The sequence below is a fragment of the Tachypleus tridentatus genome, chromosome 9 (genome assembly GCF_004210375.1).
Source record: "Tachypleus tridentatus isolate NWPU-2018 chromosome 9, ASM421037v1, whole genome shotgun sequence".
Classification (NCBI taxonomy): domain Eukaryota; kingdom Metazoa; phylum Arthropoda; class Merostomata; order Xiphosura; family Limulidae; genus Tachypleus; species Tachypleus tridentatus.
In genome coordinates this window covers 86595394-86616166 of record NC_134833.1, presented here as the reverse complement: position 1 = coordinate 86616166, position 20773 = coordinate 86595394, and the positions used below count along the sequence as shown (strand labels likewise).

General features: G+C 32.5%; 1 protein-coding gene across 2 annotated transcripts in view; it reads left to right on the top strand.

Moving 5' to 3' along the window:
* Positions 1-20649, top strand: part of LOC143225673 (TOG array regulator of axonemal microtubules protein 1-like) — a 49255-nt gene extending 28606 nt beyond the window's left edge. For both annotated transcript variants that reach the window (XM_076455503.1, XM_076455502.1), the window contains exons 8-13: positions 2243-2443; positions 9657-9849; positions 12737-12885; positions 13624-13782; positions 16297-16423; positions 20396-20649. In XM_076455503.1, the coding sequence (XP_076311618.1) occupies positions 2243-2443; positions 9657-9849; positions 12737-12885; positions 13624-13782; positions 16297-16423; positions 20396-20446 (880 nt within the window). In that variant the 3' untranslated portion in view covers positions 20447-20649. The remainder of the gene's footprint in view (positions 1-2242; positions 2444-9656; positions 9850-12736; positions 12886-13623; positions 13783-16296; positions 16424-20395) is intronic.
* The last annotated feature ends 124 nt before the right edge of the window (positions 20650-20773 follow it).

The following is a 20773-nucleotide window of genomic DNA, read 5'->3' as shown; positions in this document are numbered from 1 at the left end:
ATATGCAGAAATGTCTGAATGCATGTTCACAAAGTGACAAGCATATGGTTTTGAACAAACTTCACACATATATTTTAGACTTAAATTAGTCAAGAAAACCTGTAGCAATTGTAATCAGTGTAATGTTCCTTTTTTTTTCTTCTAGGAAACTAAATTCTGGTTAAGAGTTGTTTGTTTAAAATACCTTGCAAATAGAAAACTGAAGTTGAAATCAAAACAATCGTCATGTGATGATAGCATTGTGTTATTGTGTAGCATACTTGTTGATTCCGAATTCAAAATCCAATGTGCAGTCTAGACTTTTCAGACAAAAGTTTTTCTAACAATGTGAGATCTGTAGTGTTCGATTGAGGAATATGTGTGACAAGTTTTGGACAAACAAATGCAAGCATATTATTTACATAGGTTGATGATTAACTTGTATTAATTATCTCTAAAATCCTTTTAAATAAGCTATTTTTACTTTAGGCAAGACTTGCTTAATTTAAAATTTTGCCACATGGTCAGTGTGTATTTTACATAATTTCTAATTGTTGTCTGCATTATTTTAATTTTATTGCCACATGTAAATTGGACCTATGTTTAAAAGATGTTTTCAATAGATTGGAGTTTCATAACATAACATTTAAAGCATCACATATTAAGAATATATTTGTGGAGGTATCAGTTACAATCGGTTCCTGTAACTGTTAAAAGGTTTTTTTCACACATACAAATTTTATATAAATATATCAGTAGTTAAACATATAGATTCTATAGTATTGGTTTTTAAGCCACTTACAAATTGCTTAACATTGATGTTTGTTTGTATGTCATTTGTTGTTTTGTTTTTTCAGTTCATTCACCAAATTAAGTTGCAATTGGGTTGTCTAATGCTTCTTCAGAGAAGTAGGCTGAGAATGGCCCATTATTTAATACGCTTGACATCAACGTAAACAAAAAAGGAATTTATATCTGGACTTTGGGGAAGTGGATGTTGTTAGTGTGCAGGCAAATACCACTATCTGGTGAATGGATGCTTTTGATTAACTTCCTTCCCTCAAGTCTATCAGCTTAACATTATGGATGGTTATCAGAGATAACCATCAGTAGCTTTGTACAAATATCTGAAAACAAAATGATCCAGAGGAATAAAATGCTAACTGGAACTGGAAAATAAAAAATTTTCATTGTGCAGTATCTCAAATGAATTAATTAATATCATATGATAATTATTAGTTTTTTGAGCCAAAAAGAACAAGAATTTGGAAGATAAATTATAAATAATCTATATTCGTCTACATATCTCAAATATATTTTATTTTATATGAAAACCAACATTAATTTTTTAAAATTAATGTAGTGCAATGCCCCCCCCAAAAAAAAGTTAATTAAAATTTTTTATTCAGTCTAAGCACAAAATATTAATGGTGGCCTTAACGTTAAATTTTATTTCTACAGATATAAAAGACTTTTCTTATTCTGACTATATAATGTCATTGTTTCCTTAGTTGCAGTTTGACTTATTTTCAAAACATTAGATATGTAGAGTGTTGTATAAGATTGATATTTAATGACTAAGTACCATGGAAGTAGCATAGCATGCTCTGAAGTTGTGAAAACTGACATCCATTGACCCTAATACACCATCTGATACTTTACTTAACTGGACCACTCTCTCAAATATATAAAGTCTCACTTTTTTCTTTGTTTGTTATTAAGTGCAGAGTTTCACAAAATATTTGAATGTTATAAAGCTGAGTACCTATGCATCGTCTTTTTTTTGTTTGCTGAAAGTATCAGTTTTAAATGTTTTACATGTATAAATCTTAATTTAAGGTTAGAAAACTATCTTCTGAATTATAATGTTTTCTTGAGAAGTGAATAAATTCTGACTTTATAAGCTGATCAGCTTAGCTTTTAGAGCTTTGTCAAATTCCATTCTAGATAACCAACAAAGTAATACAACTGATATTTGTAGAATTCAAGATAGAATAGCTTAGCTGGTTAAAGCACTTGTCCATTTGTGAGAGTCAAAGGTACAAACTATTTTCCCTTCTTACATGTTTCACTGGATGATGTATACCCTTAGAATTTCATGTGGTAAATGATATTTGTTTTGATCAAGATACAAGATTTAAATTTGAGTAATATTTTAGTGTGTGAAATGAGAAATCTTTTAACCATTAAATATTCATTATACCTTATAAACATGTATACAGGTAAATAATTTGGCTGGTAAATTTTTTACACACTTCACTAGACCTAGTTCAAATGAAGAGTGTCGGGTACATAATAATGTACACCTAAACATCATTGCTGGACCTCCAAACCAAGAACACCCACCAAGTAATGCTGGAGACCAAAAACCTGGTGATAGTGGGCATTCAGAATATGACAATATTTCAAAAAATCCTGAAAAAGCATTAAGAGAAATTTTGATTTCTATATCAGATGAAAACTGGCAAGTTTGTTTTTTTATTTCTGTTTATAGCACATAAATTTTTCTTATGCAGTTATAAATATGTAAATTCTAGTAATCTTTATGTCCTGAAGAAATATGAGAAGAAAAATAAAAACTTCTTCATTTTATAAAGAGCTGTTTATTCAATTTTGATATATTTGAATAATTGCCTTGCATATTAGAGTATTCTGAATTTATTTACTTTAAAAACATATTTGGTACTGTAATTAAAGGTTTATATGAAATGTTGTTGCTCATGAATTTTGGTTTTGGAAAAGTATATAAAATTTGTGAATTGTTTGCAAATGCAGTATTATGCAAAGTGGTAAAAGTGTATGACAGAAATAAATATTAATAACAGACCTGTTCTCCATCTTACTGAAGTACTGAAGTAATCTGATTAAATTGTAGCTTCTGTTTTTGAATGAGCAAGTTATATTTCTTCACCATTGGCTTGAGATCTTAAAATAATTTGAATGGATGGCCACATTATATTCACTTGAGACATGTCTCAGTATGCCTGATCTTTCCTGTATTTTCATAAATTTTGCATATTATTTTATTTTTATCTTTAGCCAACAAGGCCATTAATTTACTTGCATTTTGCAGTGTATTGTATTTGAACTTTTAATTTGCACAACAAATGAAGAAACATTACATTTTTAAACCTTGAGATCATTTTACTTTTTTAATATAGAATTTGTTAATATGATTTTTCATTTACAAAGACCACTAAAGCTGTAGTTGACAGAAGTTACATAAAACAAACATTTAAGTTCAAGAGAAGATATTCATCTTCTCTTGGTGCTGTTTTCATTGAGTAAGCAGTAAGTTTATGAACGCAAATTCTGTGTTTTTATTCTTCTTTGTAAATGAAGAGCATAGATTTGCTCTAAGAAAACAATTTTTGGTGCTATATTAATCTTTACAAGTGAAAGGCTTGCCCATAAAATCCATTAACTTTAGAGGTTGGATTAAATTTTGTCTTTTGTTCTTTTTATGGTTTATATATAAGTATACTGTTTCTGATTTTAAGTTTAAACTGTGTTTAAACATTGCTTTATCACTGAGTTGAAATGTACAATTTCTGTATTTTTATTAACTGATTAGTTGAGGAAAACTAAGGCTTATTGTACTTGTAAAGCTGCCTAAATCATTATATATGTATTTATGGAGTGAATCAAAATTTCACTGTTTCAAAAAAGTTTCATTTCAATAAGTGAGTAATTTTTTTTTCAGACAAGTATACAAAAAAATTATGAATCTTATTGCTATATTTCTTTCCCAGAACTCTTCCATTTGGGATTACAATGATTTCTTTCTTCTTCTGAATAGAATAATACTACATGTGTATATAATGGACAATGCACTACTTTGGGCAAATAATTAGATTTGAGGGTATGTTGGTAGAGATTCTGTAAAGTAATAAAATCAAATAAGGTGAGCTCATGCCTCACAGTTGGTATTGCTAGATGATAGTGATCCAGGGTGCAGTGTTAATTTTCTTATCATTTCAAGGGATTTTGGCCATGGTCAATGATACCCAACCTGTGACCCTTCTTGGAAGTTGTACCAGACCAACTGGTCTTCTTCACTTATCCCTCAGTACTTGATCCTGTTGTTGTCTGCCTGACGTTGATAAATGACAGTGTGTTAGCAATGACCTGTATCATCCAGGCAGCTGCTCAATCTGTTCCCAAGACCTTCACACCTTTTTCATGGTATTCTCATCCAAGAGGCATGGAAGGCTCAGAAATTGGCCTGGGATACCTTTCAATAGTATCCCTCTATTTGTAGTTGCATTCTTTATCAGTGGGCCTATGCCCACACTTGGCTGGTGAGGTTTCAAAGCCAAATGGAATCTTGGATTAAGTTCACAACTAGCATCTCTCCTACCACCAGTTCCAAAATTATCTGGGACAAGATTCTGAGGATCAGTAGAAGGTATGTCTCCCATCCCTTTTCCATCTTCTTCTCAAGTGGCCAGGAAGTTGCTGATGTAGAAAATATTGCTGATACTTTTAGTGAGGTTTTTCCTCATGCATCCAGCACTTTTGTTCCTTCCCCTGCTTGCTTGACCTTCAAGTCTTGGGCAAAATGATTGCTTCTCCCTTTTGGACGTTGCCTCTACAATTATTAATTTTCCCTTTATACTAGTGAAATGCAAACTTGCTCTTCATTGATCTTCCATTCATCTACTGACAGACAATTTGACCCAGGGCAGGATCAATAGATCTCTTTCTACTAATAGAATGAAGATAAAAGACATGGTCAGAAACAGAAGGGCTCTCCACCAAATTCTCCTCCATGTAAATAAAAATGGCTACATTGATACAGTGGAGCTGTCGAGGTTTCCCTTCTAATTTAGGTAACATCAAGCTGCTAGTTGGTTTTTATCATCCTGTGTATCTTTCCTTACAGGAAATGTTTTTGAAACCTGTCAATGTAGCCACCTTTCAGCAGTTTTCTTTATACCACAGTCACAGGTTGTGTGATGGACAAGTACTTGGAGGTGTGGCACTGCTGGTTGACCAGCACATGCCTGCTCTATCTTTGCCACTTGATATACCATTGGAGAATGTAGCCATCCCTATTTTCTGGGTCATACCATCACTGTCTGTTCTCTCAATCTCTCGTGGAGAGACCTATGATCAGTTGGACCTTGATGCTGTTATTGAAGTGTTGTCGTCTCCCTTTTTAATCTTGGGGGATTATAATGGACATAATCACCTCTGGGGAGGTGCTGATATTGATTGGAGGGGTTCACTCCATAAAACGTATGCTCTCAGATCACAACCTTTCTCTCTCCAGTACTGGTGTTTATACTTATTTTCATGCATCTAGTCAGTCTTTGATGCTATTGATATTTTTGTCTGCCCTCTTTCACTTTTTCCTCACATTTCTTGGAAGGTTGACAGTGACCTACAAGGCAGTGATCATTTTCATATCGTTTTGAGAGGGACTGGCCATGGTCAGTGACACCTATCTCACCTCCCTAGGTGAAAGCTGTAACAGGCTTAGTGGCTCTCTTTCACTGCTCTCTTACAACTTGATCCTGCTGTCATCTGTAAGTAATCGATAGATGACTGTGTGGCAGTAGTAACTGACTCTTTTGTCCAAGCAGCTGCTCGATCTATTCTTAAAATCTATACTTTTCTTCCACAGAATCCTCATCTGTGCTAGATTCCTGCCTGCCACATAGCACAGAAGGTTAAAAAATGGGCCTGGGATACCTTTTGTAGGTATCCCACATTTTCAAACCACATTGTTTTCCAGCAGTTTACATGCTAAGCTGGTAAGAAGTCAAAGCCAGAAGGAATCGTAGATTAATTTCAGAACTATCATTTCTTCTATCACCAGTTCCAAAGCCATATGAGAAAAGGTTCAGAAGGTCAGTGGGCAGTATACTTCCATCCCTCTTTCAATCTTGCTCTCTGATGGCCAGGAAGTTGGTGATGCCCAGACCATTGCCAATACTCTTGGCAAAAGTTTTTTTCTTATGCATCTAGTGCTTCTGCTTCATCCCCTACCTTCTTAGCCATCAAGACTCAGGCAAAGCAATCACCTCTCTTTTCAGGCAGATCGTCTCTATGAGTATAATTGCTCCTTTACACTGGTGGAACTGAAGCTTGCTTTTCCTCAGTCTGGCAATACATCAGTTGGACCTGATGATATTCACTACAAGATGCTGCACTCTCTCTCTTTTGCCTCTTTTGCTATTTGTTTGGTTGTATTTAACTGGATCTGGCAGGAGAATATTTTTCCTGATGCTTGGCACCATGCTATTATCCTCCCTTAGAATAAGACTGGGAAGGATCCCAAGATTAGTTCAAACTATCATATATTTGCTTTAACAAGTACTCTCTCTCTGTAAGATCTTAGAGAGGATGGTTAATGCTGGTCTAGTTTGGTTCCTGAAATCAAACAGTATCCTTTCACTTACCCAGCGTGGGTTCCGATGACAACACTCCACCATGGATCACTCAATTCAAGTTTAAACACCAATCAGGGAAGCCTTTCTCAAGCAACAACATTTTGTATCAATATTCTTTGACCTTGAGAAAGCTTATGATACTATGTGGAGGTATGGCATTTTGCTAGACCTCAACTTATATGGGTTATGTGGCCATTTGCCCATTTTTATTAAAAATGTTTTAATGGGCAGATGATTACAAGTTTGTGTGGGTTCAACACTTTCCTGTTCTTTTCTATAGGAACTTTGAGGCCCTCAGGGGTGTGTTTTGAGTGTCACACTTTTCAGTATAAAGATTAATGCCATCACTGAACAACTTCTTCTTACTGTTGCAAACGGGCTCTATGTTGACGACTTTCACATCTTATGTCAGTCATTGAACATGAGGTGTATTGAATGGCAGCTACAGACTGCCCTCAATCATTTACTGAAGTGGACCACAGCAAAAGGCTTTAACTTCTCCTCTCTCTAAAACTGTTTCCATGAATTTTTGCCATCAACAGGTATCCACCCTGATCCTGAACTCTATATTGGTGAAGTTGTACTGCCTTTGATCTCTGAGACAAAGTTCTTGGGGTGTATCTTTAACCATAAGCTGACCTTTATACCACACATGAAGCAGCTATGAGTCAAATATACAAAAGCTCTGAACATCCTCAGTGTCCTCTCTCCCACCACTTGCAGAGTGAATCGATGTTCTTTACTATAGATATATTGTGTTCTTATTCAATCAAAATTAGACTATGGTTCTGCCAGGACCTCAGCCTTGAAGATGCTGGACCTCATTCATTATCAGGGACTTCTGCTCTACACTGGGACTTTCTGCACTTCCCCAGTTCAGAGCTTGTACACAGAGTCTCATGCTATTTGCACCTGTCTTTACTGTATGCTTCGAAACTCCAATCTTTGCCTCAGCGTCCCACCTGGGGTTGTGTTTTCCTTCCTCAGTGGGCAACACTTTTTCAGAACAGAAGGTCCACCATTGTTCCTTTTGGCCTTCATATTCACTTGCAATTGGATGAATTGAGTCTGTTCTTGGATGACATTGCTGTATCCACTGGTCAGTAAATCCCACCATGGCTTATTACCTTCCCCAAATGTGACTTTTTTTTTGGTTATTTGAAGAAGGCAGATATTACTGATTGGAAGTACTGTTTTCTCTTTGCCAAATATCCATCTTTGGAACCATCTGTCCATTTCCATGGTTTGAACTCAGGTGACTCTGTAGTCTGCCATGGCCCATTTCACTTTATCACCTACTTTTATCTAGTTTTTCTGGATGCCAAGCCAGAGGAATGAGTTTGCTGACCTCAGCTAAGTCCATCTGCTCTGGCACTATCATTTCCATGCCTATTACATACATGGACTATGGTCCTGTATTCAAGGCTCTGCTCCACACTAGTTGGCAGTCAACTGGGAGTGAATAGCATGATAACAAGCTTTTCCAGATCAAACCTTTTTTTGCTCTTTGGCTGTCTTGCTTCTTTAAGGACTGGAAGGTGGAAGTTGTCCTTGCTAGGCTATGCATTAGTCACAGTTTTTAACTCATTGTTTTCATTTATTTGGGACTGATGCACTAGTGTGTGGTCTGTGTAACACCTCAAGTCACAATAGCCCACGTTTTACTGTCATGCCAGCATTACAACTGTGAAAAAATGGCAGTTTTTGCTCTGTCCAAAGAATAATCCATAGTTGCAATCTTCTTCACTTGTAATTTGAAATTATATCATTTGGGTTGGCTGATCAAGTTCCACAAGATTGTTTTCACAAGTATCTTGTTAATTTGTAAATCTCTTTTAATTGGTTTACAAGTCAGACTGAACTATTTACTTCATCAAGCCATGGGGCATCTGATTACCAAAGCTCTCATGTTTCCTTTTGTTCTTTTGAGGATTCTAGTGAAGGGCTATAGTCTAATGATGATTACATCATAGACTAGTGCAGTGAACATTGGAAAATGTTGGACAAAAGCTTCATTTGGCTTTTGTGACGTGCCAGAAACCTTTGTGGAAGTGGTACAAGGCAATAGCTCTTTCTTGTGCAGATAAGTGAGTAATAATTTGAGGTATATTTTCAGGTAAGAAAAATGTTAATTCTGTGGGAAACTCAATAATCTTTCTTTTCTTAATAAATGCAAGATTAGAAGTTTTATTGAGTGTGTTGCTCTTTAAAAACTTTCATGTCTTCACTTTTGTTCCTTTTTAAATTGTTTATGGTAATAGCGAACTACCTTAGAGTATTGATAATCCTCATTTTCTATCTCTTGTTAGTTTTAGGTTTTATAATACATTTAATACTTGCTATATAATAGTTCTGTATGTAGCATGATTTTACATCATTGGTTTAGTAACATTAGTTTTTGCTAATTACTTTCTTTGATATACTAATAAGTGTTGTAACATTCTACAAGCTTATCTTGTTTAATTTTTGGCTTTTATAGAAGTGTCAACTTTATTTATTCCTTATTTTGCCTGCTTTATGTATTTGATAAGTGACAAGGGTTGATTCATGTGAGAGTGATTTTTATTAAACACAGGTCACAGTGTGTTTTCACATTGTTTTCTCTGTAAGTGTTCATTGAATTTCTTATTTTGTATCTATATAAATATTAGTTTTTGGCAGTACTGTTGGTTAATTATTACTACTTCAGACTAAACAGTAATATATAATTGTTTGTCGCAGATGCCACAATTTTAAAGTTACACTGAAGGAGGTATGTTATGAGTGTTCATTGATCATAAGACATGTTAAAGAAAGTGTATAGGAAAATTCAGGTGTATCATACTTGTATCATGTTTTTTAAAAAAAATTACCTTTATGATAACTGTTAAACCAACAGCTAGTGTTTCTGTGTTCAATAAGTAAGATATATTGTATCATTATTTTTCTTTATTGCTACTTTTATTAACAGTATTGCCTAAACTGTTTATTTTATCTAATTTTATCACTTCTTAGTTTTATTTTTTATTATTATAATTTTATATAGCAATTTTTTTGTATTATTAGCTTAAGAGATGGATTTATGACTAACCAAAAGAAATGAGAATAGCCAAGTGATAAAACAATGCATTCTAATCTTTATATGCAGAAAAGTATATTCAATTAGTTGTGTTTATTATCAAGTTTATTTTTTAGTTTCCCACTTAAGTAGGTAATTTACTTTGATTAAAAGTAAATATTAATTGTTCAATGGTTAATCTTTGAATTTTGGTATAATTTATCAAATATTTAATATTTCAGGACCAAAGAGGTAGAAGCAATGAAGAATCTAGACTATTTGGCTAGTTTTCATTCGTCAATGGTGCATTGCCATCTTCATTCTGTGGTACTAGCTGTTATTAGAGAGATTCAAAACTTACGGACTTCAGTTGCACGAGTTGCTATAGCAACACTTGCAAATCTCTTTGTTCATTTGAAAAGACAGATGGAAACAGTAAGTGTAAAGTTTATTAAAAATATTTCTTATATGCATGTCTTTCTATATGTATGTATGTATGTGTGTGTGTGTGTGTGTGTGTGTGTGTGTGTGTGTGTGTGTGTGTATGTTCAAAACCATGTTTCAAGAAATGGGTGGAAATACTGCCAATGCCATGAACTAAACCGATTGTGTACATTTGAATCGTTATACACTGCTGGCTGGAATCTTAAGGCCAATGAACCTAAAGAGAAAATATGCATTTTGCATTGTTAGACTCAACCACTTATTTGAGTAGAGCTTCGAAAGATGAAAATAAGAAAAGGGAAAAAAAGCAGAAAAAAAACTTTTTCAGCATTTAATAGGGAAAATGTGAACACAATGAAATTAACCTAAATACTATCAGGTCAAATGTTTAAGACCATACTGAAACGAAGTGTTAATCGATAAACATGTAACGAAATTTAGTCATTTGTGTTCAAGCATTAGTGTTGTCAGTATCTCCCACTGACATCTCCTGTGTTATATTGGGTAAAAACATGGCAAAGGCTAAAAGGTTGACAGAGTTTGAACATGGCAGAATTGTCGAGCTGCAAAAGCAAGGTCTCTCTCAATGTGCTATCGCTGGTGAGATTGGGTGTAGTAAAACTGCTGTTGCAAGTTTTTTAAAAGACCCTGAGGGATATGGAATGAGAATTTCAAGTGGTCGACCCAAGAAAATGTTCTCCAGCATTGAACAGGAGAATTTGATGGGTTGTCCAGCAAGACACCAGCCAATCGTCTAACCAGATTAAGGCCCTTATGGATGCAGAATGCAGCTCAGAAACAATAAGAAGGCATCTACGAAAGAAAGGCTTTAAAAACCATAAACATCATCAAAGGCCACACCATGAAACAGCTCAGTTAAACTTTGTTGAGAAGCACCAAACATGGAACATAGAAAAGTGGAAGAATGAGAAAAAAATTAACCCGGATGGTCCAGATGGCTTCCAACATTACTGGCACGATAAGGATATCCCACCAGAGACATTTTCTGCACAGCACAGTGGAAAAGGTTCCATCATGATCTGGGGTGCTTTCTCCTTCCATGGAATAATGGAGTTTCAGGTTATACAGGGACATCAAACAGCAGCTGGCTACATTGGGATGTTGGAGGAAGCATCCTTATTGACTGAAGGCCCTTGCTTGTGTGGAAATGACTGGATTTTTCAGCAAGACAATGCTACAATTTGCAATGCCCACAGGACAAAGGACTTTTTCATAGCGAATAACGTGATTATTTTCAACCATCCAGCGAGTTCGCCCAAACTGAACTCCGTCGAAAATGTTTGGGAGTGGATGGCAAGGGATGTCTATAGAAATAGATGTCAATTAAAAAAGGGTGCATGATCTTCGTGAAACCATCTTCACCAGTTGGAATAACATTCCAGCTAGCTTTCTGCAAATGCTTATATCGACCATGCCAGAGCAAATGTTTGCAGTTATTCGCAATGATGGCCTTGCAACTCACTACTAAGACCTCTTGTTGGGTATTTCCTACCCTGTTTAGGACTTCTTTTTGGTATGGTCTTAAACTTTTGACTAGCTAGTATTTAGGCTAATTTTATAGTGTTCACATTTTCACTATTGAATGTTGAGTCTAACAGTGCAAAATGCATATTTTTCTTTGTTCATTAGCCTTAAAATTTTGGCCAGCATTATAATAAATGCAAGATAATACGTGTGGTTTATCATAATTTGATTTATAAGTATAATTTGGATGAAAATAACCTTAATAGTGTCATGAAAGAAAGGGATTTTAGTGTGATAGTTAATCAATCTCTTAAGCTATCTAAACAATGTGCTGTTGCCAGTGCTAAGGCAAATAGGATGTTAGGTTGTATCAACAAAAATATTTAATAGAAGTCTAAAGAGGTAATAATTTCATCTTGTAGGTCACTGGTTAGCTTACATTCAGAGTATTGTGTTCAGTTGTGGCCTCTTCACCTTAGGAAAGTTATTAAATTGTTGGAAAATGCTCAGAGGAGAGCTACTAGAATGATGCCTGGGATGTTAGGTTGTATCAACAGAAATATTGAATACAAGTGTAAATAGGTTATTATCCCATTGTACAGATTACTGGTTAGGCGACATTTTGCGTTTTCTGTTCAATATTCTGCTCCTTAACTTAATAAAGACATTGAACTGTTAGAAAGGGTTCAAAGGAGGATTACTAGAATGATGCCTGGGATGGAGAGGTTTTGATATGAGGAGAGATTGAAATCCCTCAAATTGTTTTCTCTTGAAAAGTTAGAGAAGATATGATTGAAGTGTTTAAAATTGTAAAGGGAATTGATAGTGTTGCAGCAGTATCTCTTTTTTATACTTAACAGTGAGGACAGTAGGACTAGGAGGCACAAGTATAAATATTGGCAGTGTAGGAGCCATCTTCAGCTAAGACAGATTTATTTTTCTAACAGGGTACTTGGGCTTTGGAATGAGTTACCTTCATATGTTGTGGAAGCAGTAAATTTAAGGGAGGGCTTGATAATTATATGAGTAATAAAAAGTGGGTTTAAGAATTTTAAAAATATTATTTATTAATAGTTTTAATTTAGTGTAGAAGATGGCAAAACCAAGATGAACTAATAGGTCCATGTTGTCTCAGAACATTATGCTATGTTATAATATTATTCTGCATAGGAAAAGATAAACAAAATTCATTTCTCTATTTTGTACATGCTCAACAAATTATGGAGTTTTAGTTAAAATGATTAAAGTGTTTACCTTCTAAGGCAGGTTGTATATTTAAATGTTATCAAAATTGCTGAAAACAAGTAGGATAAAGTTATTAATCTGAAGTAAAACATCTTTCAGCATAAGAGTTCATATTGGGCTTTTTTGATAATCAATTTTTCCTCCTTAGGATCTTAACCTGATTATCAAAAGTTTGTTACACAAGTATGGAGAAAATGTAGGCTTCATTCGAGAAGACATAGAAAAGGCACTGGACAGTATAATGGAAAATGTTTCACAACAGAAAGTAGCTTTGGCTGTAATTGGTGTAGGTTCAAAGTAAGTGGAACTATATCCTGCTTATGTTTTAATTAAAATAGAACATGCATTTTAGAATTTTATATACACAATAAAAGAAAAAGGTAATACACATTTGGAGAAACGATTAAAGAATAAGAGGCCATAGATTCAATATTAAATCTTCTCATGTATCTTGTTCCATATTTGTAATTTTAAGGAAAATTTTAATCAAGAAATTTCATCACTGGGAAGCATAATTCTCAGTCAAACAAACTATTTCACAATCAGAACTGTGAGATGGCAACAACATTGGTTTTATTTATATATAAATATAAATTTGCTTATTTATCCACATATCAGGCTTCACACATGTCAAGGTATATTAAGTAGTTAAGATTATTAGTTATTAGTTAGAAGAAAACATTACATTTAAAGCTTTAAAAGTATCTTGCTACAGCTCTCAGTTATCTGATTCAAATGTTCATAGAACGTGGTTTAAGTCATTCTCTGATACAATAATGTAATCTCTCTAGCTTAGGGAATTTAGTCTAATATTGCAGTTTTCTTGTGTAACCAAGCACTTGTAGAATTTTAAAAATGTTAAAAACAAATGTATACTGTTTTTTTTCATATTATAAATTTCTTTTAATTATTACATTATTTGACAATTGTAGAATTTTTTTTCACATTTATTGTGTGAATATATATGTTTTTGTGTGTGTTAACCGAGGTTTTGTATTACATTGTTGTTTTTTTTCTGTGTGGTTTATCCTCCAGCCATCGAAATGCTGCTATTCGTAAACTAGCTGCAGAAGTTTTATCTAAGGCTGTTGATGAAATTGGTCCAGGCAGGTTGATTTCTTATCACAAAGATGTTGCAGAACAAATCTGTTTTGCAGCTGCAGAATTTTTAGTTGATGCTACACCATTAGCAAGGTATAAATATATATGTATATATATATACTGTACATGTTTGTTTATCATATTACTAAAAGTAGATGACGTGAAAATTATGTTATATCTTATGGTTAAGATGTTAATGTATTTTAACCTTATTTTAGCTATCAGTAAATGTTAAACATTCTTATGCATTCAACCCACTTTCTGTATTTTTATATTTATTATTTGGGATGTGAGAAATTGCAGCAACTTACCATAGATTACACAGATAGCTATGTGCAACTACGGATTTCATTTTTTACAAATCTTTCACTTTACTTGTGTGTAAAAACTGAGATTAGACAATATCAAATCTTATAATCTGGTGGTTGAGTTACTGAAAGTAAATTGGTCTTTTTATTCTTTACTTCAATGTTTTTTTTCAAAAGGTAATTTTCAGAATGTATAAGTTTTTCAATGAGTTTTTTAAGCTATGGTTTTATCCTTTAATAGTTTATTTGATGAACTTATTATCTCAGTTTTCAGTTGCATGAAAAAAAATTAAAAAACTAGAATAATATACAGCTGCTTAACAGTATTAAACTGAGTTACTTATAACATCTAAGTATTTAATGGAGAGAAAAAAAACTGAGGAAGAATCTTAACTCATGATATTTTTTTCTTTTTTTTTGAAAATTGAATGTTGATCAGAGAACAATATGTGTGTAACTAGAAATTGAATTGGCAAAATACACAATACATTGATTTTTGTTTTATAATGACAAACAAATTTGAAAACAAGAAGTTGTTAAAGTTTGTTTTATACCATTTTTCTGGCATTGTTAGCCCTGATTTATATCCAAATACAAACTTTTCACAGCCATCAGTGTACTTTTGTTTCAGATCAAATTTAGTAATCGTGATAAATTTAGTTTTTTTACCTTTAACCCTCTCACTAATGGCAGGTCAAAGTGTGCATGTCCCAACATTTTAGAGAGCTACATGCAAAGTTTAATTAAACTATCTTAATATCATAGTAAATGAATAAATTTGCATGAAAACATAGTTAACAAATCAAATTTTAACATTATATTAGTTTTAAGTTCTTAATTGTATACAGAAATTTTTTAAAAATCGTAAATGTCATGCTTGTATAAGAATTGTTTTCACTACTAATTTTCTGTGTAGGTATCCCATCTTCTTTAGTTAATTTACCACTCCACCAAGAAATATGGAATTTAGTGTAATTACTCATTATAATATTGTTATTACTTAGGCATAACATAATTTTTTTTATAAACTTCAATCTTATTTGGTTGAAGAAAATTAAAACCCTCTTGCTATGCCCACTTGCCACATCCTCTATTTTATAATTTGCCAATAGTTTTCTTTGACATTTACTACTGTATTATTTATAGCCAATGCAAAGCAATAGTTTTCATCCATCACATATTGTATTATATTTCCTTTTTCTCTGCAAAAAATTGTATTTGTTTCCAGTTCAAACTTTATTCCCAAAGGAAACATATTGATGAGATTAGGTGAATTTTTAATGGCTACTATTGCATAGTTGTAAAGCCAGAAAAATGATGATAGTTATGGAACATTGTTTTATGCATGTAATTATTCTGAGCCTAAAAAAGTAGGGTTAAGTTTCATCAACAGTCGACAATAACAACAACAAAAATAAGATCCAGGTGAGTATTATATTTCTGTAATCTTTATTTATTATTATAAAAATTTCTAAAATTTAAAAATGAAATACTTATTACGTTAGATAAAGTTAAATTAGATATGATAAAGAAAAAAAAGGAAAATTTTTCACAAGGTACACATGAGTGGTCCATGCTTATATTATTCCATAGTGTGATGTGAGCTATGTGTTTGCCAAGTGATTTAGAACTTCAGTGGTGGGATTATTAGTTATGCACAGTTGAAAGGACAATATAACAATACAATTTAAGTATAAACAGATGTTTACTGCTATGATATTTAAGGTATTCAGAATAAACAAAACTACTAATTGATAATTAGACTCTGGTGACCATATAAACTATGAACAATGACAGTGATTGATATTTGTTTGTCATAACTTTACTGTAAATTTGAAATGTCTATACTATTCTTTGTTATGATATAATGCTTGATGATCAGCTATATCCAAAATGCTATCTTTCATTGAATTTTATGCAGGAATTAACACTGATTAGCTCAGTGATCAAAGTGAATTATGTGTAAATGAGTACTGTCCTTCCATATTCTTACACTATTTTTTATATGTAACTCTACAAAAGTATGTTAGAGATGTTTTCTATCAGTGTAATCCCATCCTTATTGGAAACAATCAAAACAGCATATATTAACATGCATATTCTGTGCCCTTCTTAGACCTTTTAAAGGTGTTTTGCTGTTTAATTTTTTATCCATAGAAAAATGTGTACTCAAGCAATAGTATGTGTACAACCTGAGATCATTTAGGTTTATATGGTTTTACCATGTTGATATTCATGGTCAGCATAGTTACAAAGCATGTATAAATGGTTTAAACATCTTTGAATATTTATCGTTTAGGTACTTTGGAAGAAAAATATATGAAAGTTTAATGTCACAGCCACAATTCTACAAGATGTTGCAAAAGTGTCTCCCTTTCAGTACTTTGAAGAATATTGAAAGCATTCTTGACACCATTAAAACAAAGGTAATAACAGTTTTTGATTTTTATCTGTGTGGTAGACATGTAACCATATTGTCAGTCAAAATTAAGTTATCTGTTCCATTACTACTGTTTTGGATTACATGCAAACTGTTCCTTTAACAACCTCTTATGAGTACCTGCAAATAATACCACTGCTAGTACCTTTAGAATACTTGTGAGCTGTTCTACTTCCAATACATGTAGAGTTCCTGTGGTCTGTTCTGTTGTAAATGTTCCAAATAAATTGTTGAAATGATTGCTACTCAGTTTGTAAGATAAAATAAAGTTTGTTCAAAATATAAAAAAAACAATTGCAGGTAGAGTTTACAAAATCACTCATTTTTCATAATTGAAGTTTTCTATGTGCCTTTTTAACACAAGATTCATTTAATTCTGCAGGAAATTCAACAATATTCTTAATCCTGATTATGGATTTAGAAGTTTTACAGAATATAACAACTTGTTGATACCTTTCATGTCTATACTTTAATTCCTTAGGATAATGTTTAGGATAATAGTAACATAAGCTATGTGACAATTCTATATACATATATATATATATATATGATATCACATCAATATTTTAGTGACATTTGAGTATTACTTTCTTCACCATATTAACTACTGTTCTACTTTTGATAAGTGGTGTTATTCTTATTCAACTTCTCCTTTCTAGATGATTACCAAGTTTCCTTTTCAGTTTTTGGAGATTTAACATTATTTAATACTTCCAATAGTCAGATCTATGTATTTATTAGAGGGGATATTTAAAGTAGCAGTGGCAAAGACACCACACATTTGTTACATTTTTAGAGATAGTTCAGGTATTATTTTCATTTGTTATTTATTATCTTCATAAAACACTAGGTTTGGGTTGTACTATGGTACAATCACTGCTATATACTTAACACTGTTTAAACACTAATGTATGAAATGTGGATGTCATCTCTGATCCAGACAACAGAGGTGACTTAATGAATTTGTTTTGGTCAGAAGATGGGTTAGGGAGAAGTGAACAAATGCATGGTATACTAAGTTCACATTTTTCAAACAGATTTCTTCTATAACAGTAGTTCAAGCTAACATCTAGTATTTCTGTGTTCCCTAAATCAGCTATGCTGCATTATTCAGTTACCAGAAATAAAAGTCAATGAGAGCCTTGCACGTAACTTACATATGGTTCACTCATCATTAGCATTAAGTTTCTAAGAATGTCAAATGATTCTTTACTATTTAATTCGGCAGATGAATTTTTTTTTTTCTCTGAACCTTGTTGCTATTGATGAATGACAGAGATTCTTGTCTGGATTGTCTTTGGAATACATCTCATCTTGTATTTGTTTTGATTGTATCACAATTATATTTGTAAGCCTAATATTCATAGATCTTCCCATGGTAACATGAAATATCATGGTACCTCTGATTTTGCTTTTTGGGATGGAGGATTGATATCTGCAAAACAAGCCCCACCTTTTTTTTTTTCTCTGTTGGCTTTCTACTGTAAATAGAAGTAGGTCTCTAGACCTACTAATTTCCTTATTCCATTCTATCATGATAAAGATCTTTGGGCAACTGGATTGAGAATTGAACCATACTTTAGCATACTGGATTTGGTTATGTTTCCTATGCTTCCCTGTTTATAGATTGGCAGATATCAAGAAGTTATATATTTTCCAGATGTTTAATCACATTTCATTTCTCACACGATGTGATTAGTGGGTAATGCACACAGTTTTTGTGTCTTAAATATTCCTTGGTTTCTCACACACGACACAAATCTTCTTTACAGTTTCTTCTCAGGAGGTAGAACTATGAATGTCCAAGAACAGGTGTAACTATGTTCTTTTTATTGAATAATGCTCATGGGAGTTTAAAAAAAATTTTTCTACAAAGTTTTAATAGACTTCTCTACCTGGTGATTTAAGGCTTGTGTAAATTGCCAAATTTTATAGTGTTAAATTAATTTTTCCTTCAAGGACTATGCAATTATTTCTTTATTTTCAAAATAATTTACTGTCTCTCTGAATGTAACTAGCTTGTTATTAACTTGATATAGGATAAACTGATAATAAATTTCTTATTATTTAGAAATACCTCGTGTGTTTAGGTAACTTCACAAGCAATTTTGATTCAAGAAAGTAGTTAATAACTTGGTAGTCAAAAGGACCAAGGTTGTATGTAGTTCACCTTTTCAGAACTTGAGGAGATTGAGAAGAATTCTAAATTTAATTAGAGTAAACATGGCCAATCAGCTACTCTGACTAACAACTCTGCTTTAGCTACATAAACTGTGATACTGATAGTAATTACTTTGAGTATGTAGTTCTTTTCTGTTTTTTTAATCACTCAAATACTTTCCTTGCACTAAGAAATTCATTTGTTTGCTTCATGTGTTTGTCATAAATAAATGTATGACAATAAATGATAGCTTATGGCTATGACAAAGTTGGTCATAGTTTGAACAATGAAGGGTTTTTTGACTAGTCAGATAGTAACGTACAATTGCAAAAATAACAAAAGCCACATGACTATGATATGTTCAGTTTTTCTTCTCTCTACTTTAATTCTAATTTTAGTCAATTTCTGAGGAATGAGACTGCTATAGACTATCAGCTATTTTTTAGTTTCTGTTTTTCTGAGGGACTGAGACTACAGTATTATAAGATATACTTTAATATAGATTTAGATAGTGTTTGGAGCATCTTATCAATATCTCAGGTCCAAGTGTCTGTGGTAATGTGATTTTTGTGAACATATAACTGAAGTATTGGTTAGGTCGTTTTTATTGGGTGTTTCATGTTGTGGAGGATTGGTTTTATGGTTTAGATTTAAATTATTTCTTTAAATTTGCATGTTTCTGTCTCATTGTTTATGTTATCCAGTTACATAGATGTGCCTTACCATGACAGGTTTTTCTATGTACAAGATTCTCAGTGCATCTGTGTTCCTTCAGTCTCTGTTCAATGGTTCTTTCTCCAACATAAAACTGTTCACAAGAAGAAGCTGGTACTTGTAGTGTTTTGAGATTGATTTTGAACAGAAACTGCTATATAGCTTGGTAATAAACAGATCAGTTTTATTAAAGATTAGCTGAATGTATATCATATGGTAATTAATTCTTGTGAACATGGTTTCTTAGTTTGTAAGTTTAATTCATAATTTTCCATACACTTAAGCCTATATATTCATGTCCCCTGTAGTTCGTACTAAATGTATAATCACAGAACTTGCTTGTACTCCAGTATCATTTTGTATGTGTTTGCTGCCCACTGTTTATTCACCTACTAATATATATATATATAAGCTTCGTAAGTGCTTTTGGCTGTTACTTACTACTGGTTATTAACTTGCATGCGCTTAGTCCTAACATTAGCAAGAGCCTTTTGCTGTTAATTACACGCATAACAAAGGTATATGTATTTCACAAAAAGATTTATATCCAGATCAAAAAAGCATGACTTAAAAAAACACACAACTAAGAAAATAATTATTTATTAAACAAACAGTGACTAAAATAATTGTCAGAATGCAGCCAATGCAATCAATATTATTGGATACATAGTTTAAAATTGCTTACTAAAAAAACTGCACTTGTACTTTATTTAGAATTATTTTGTCATGTTTGTCAATTTTATTAACAATACCACAAGTATGAGTTAATTGTCATTTAGGCACTTATTTGACAACACTAAAATATAAATAATCATCAAAAAAAGCAGCTAAGTGACAAGTAATCCATATTTTTCTCTTGTCTGTTTTCTTTTTACAGCCAAGCTATTTTTGATTGAGATTCCAAGTACTGTTTCAACTAATAAAAATAAAACATGTAAATAGATTTGTATTAAAAAAGACCAGTTGTAAACACAGAGTAGTAAAACACTTGCACTACTTTGTTGTGATAAATGTTTCTAATGGTCAATAAATACAAGCAAGACAGTTTTAAATGTTGTGACTAAGCAGATTCATATTCCCTAGGGGATTGGTGAAAAGCCAAAAGAAAGTGGATCAGCTACTCTGAAGAAGTGAAGTCAAATTTCTGAAAAAAATTCAATGGAAGAAATTTGTAGTGCAATATTGTTCCTCACATCATTATGTGCAGTGTTAAACTATGATTAATATTATATAAATATTACAAATGTTTTATGAATTTAGTGTAAATTCATTAGAGTAGAATATTTGTACGAGTTTATTATTATGTTAATTAAATGAATGAAATCAAATTTTACTTTTATGTACTAAACGTTTCCATTTTTTAAGAGTTATTCTACACTTTCATTTTTATTATAAACCACATTAGTTTAAAATTTGACTAAACTTCTAAACATGCACAGATCTTGTACATTTTCAATATGT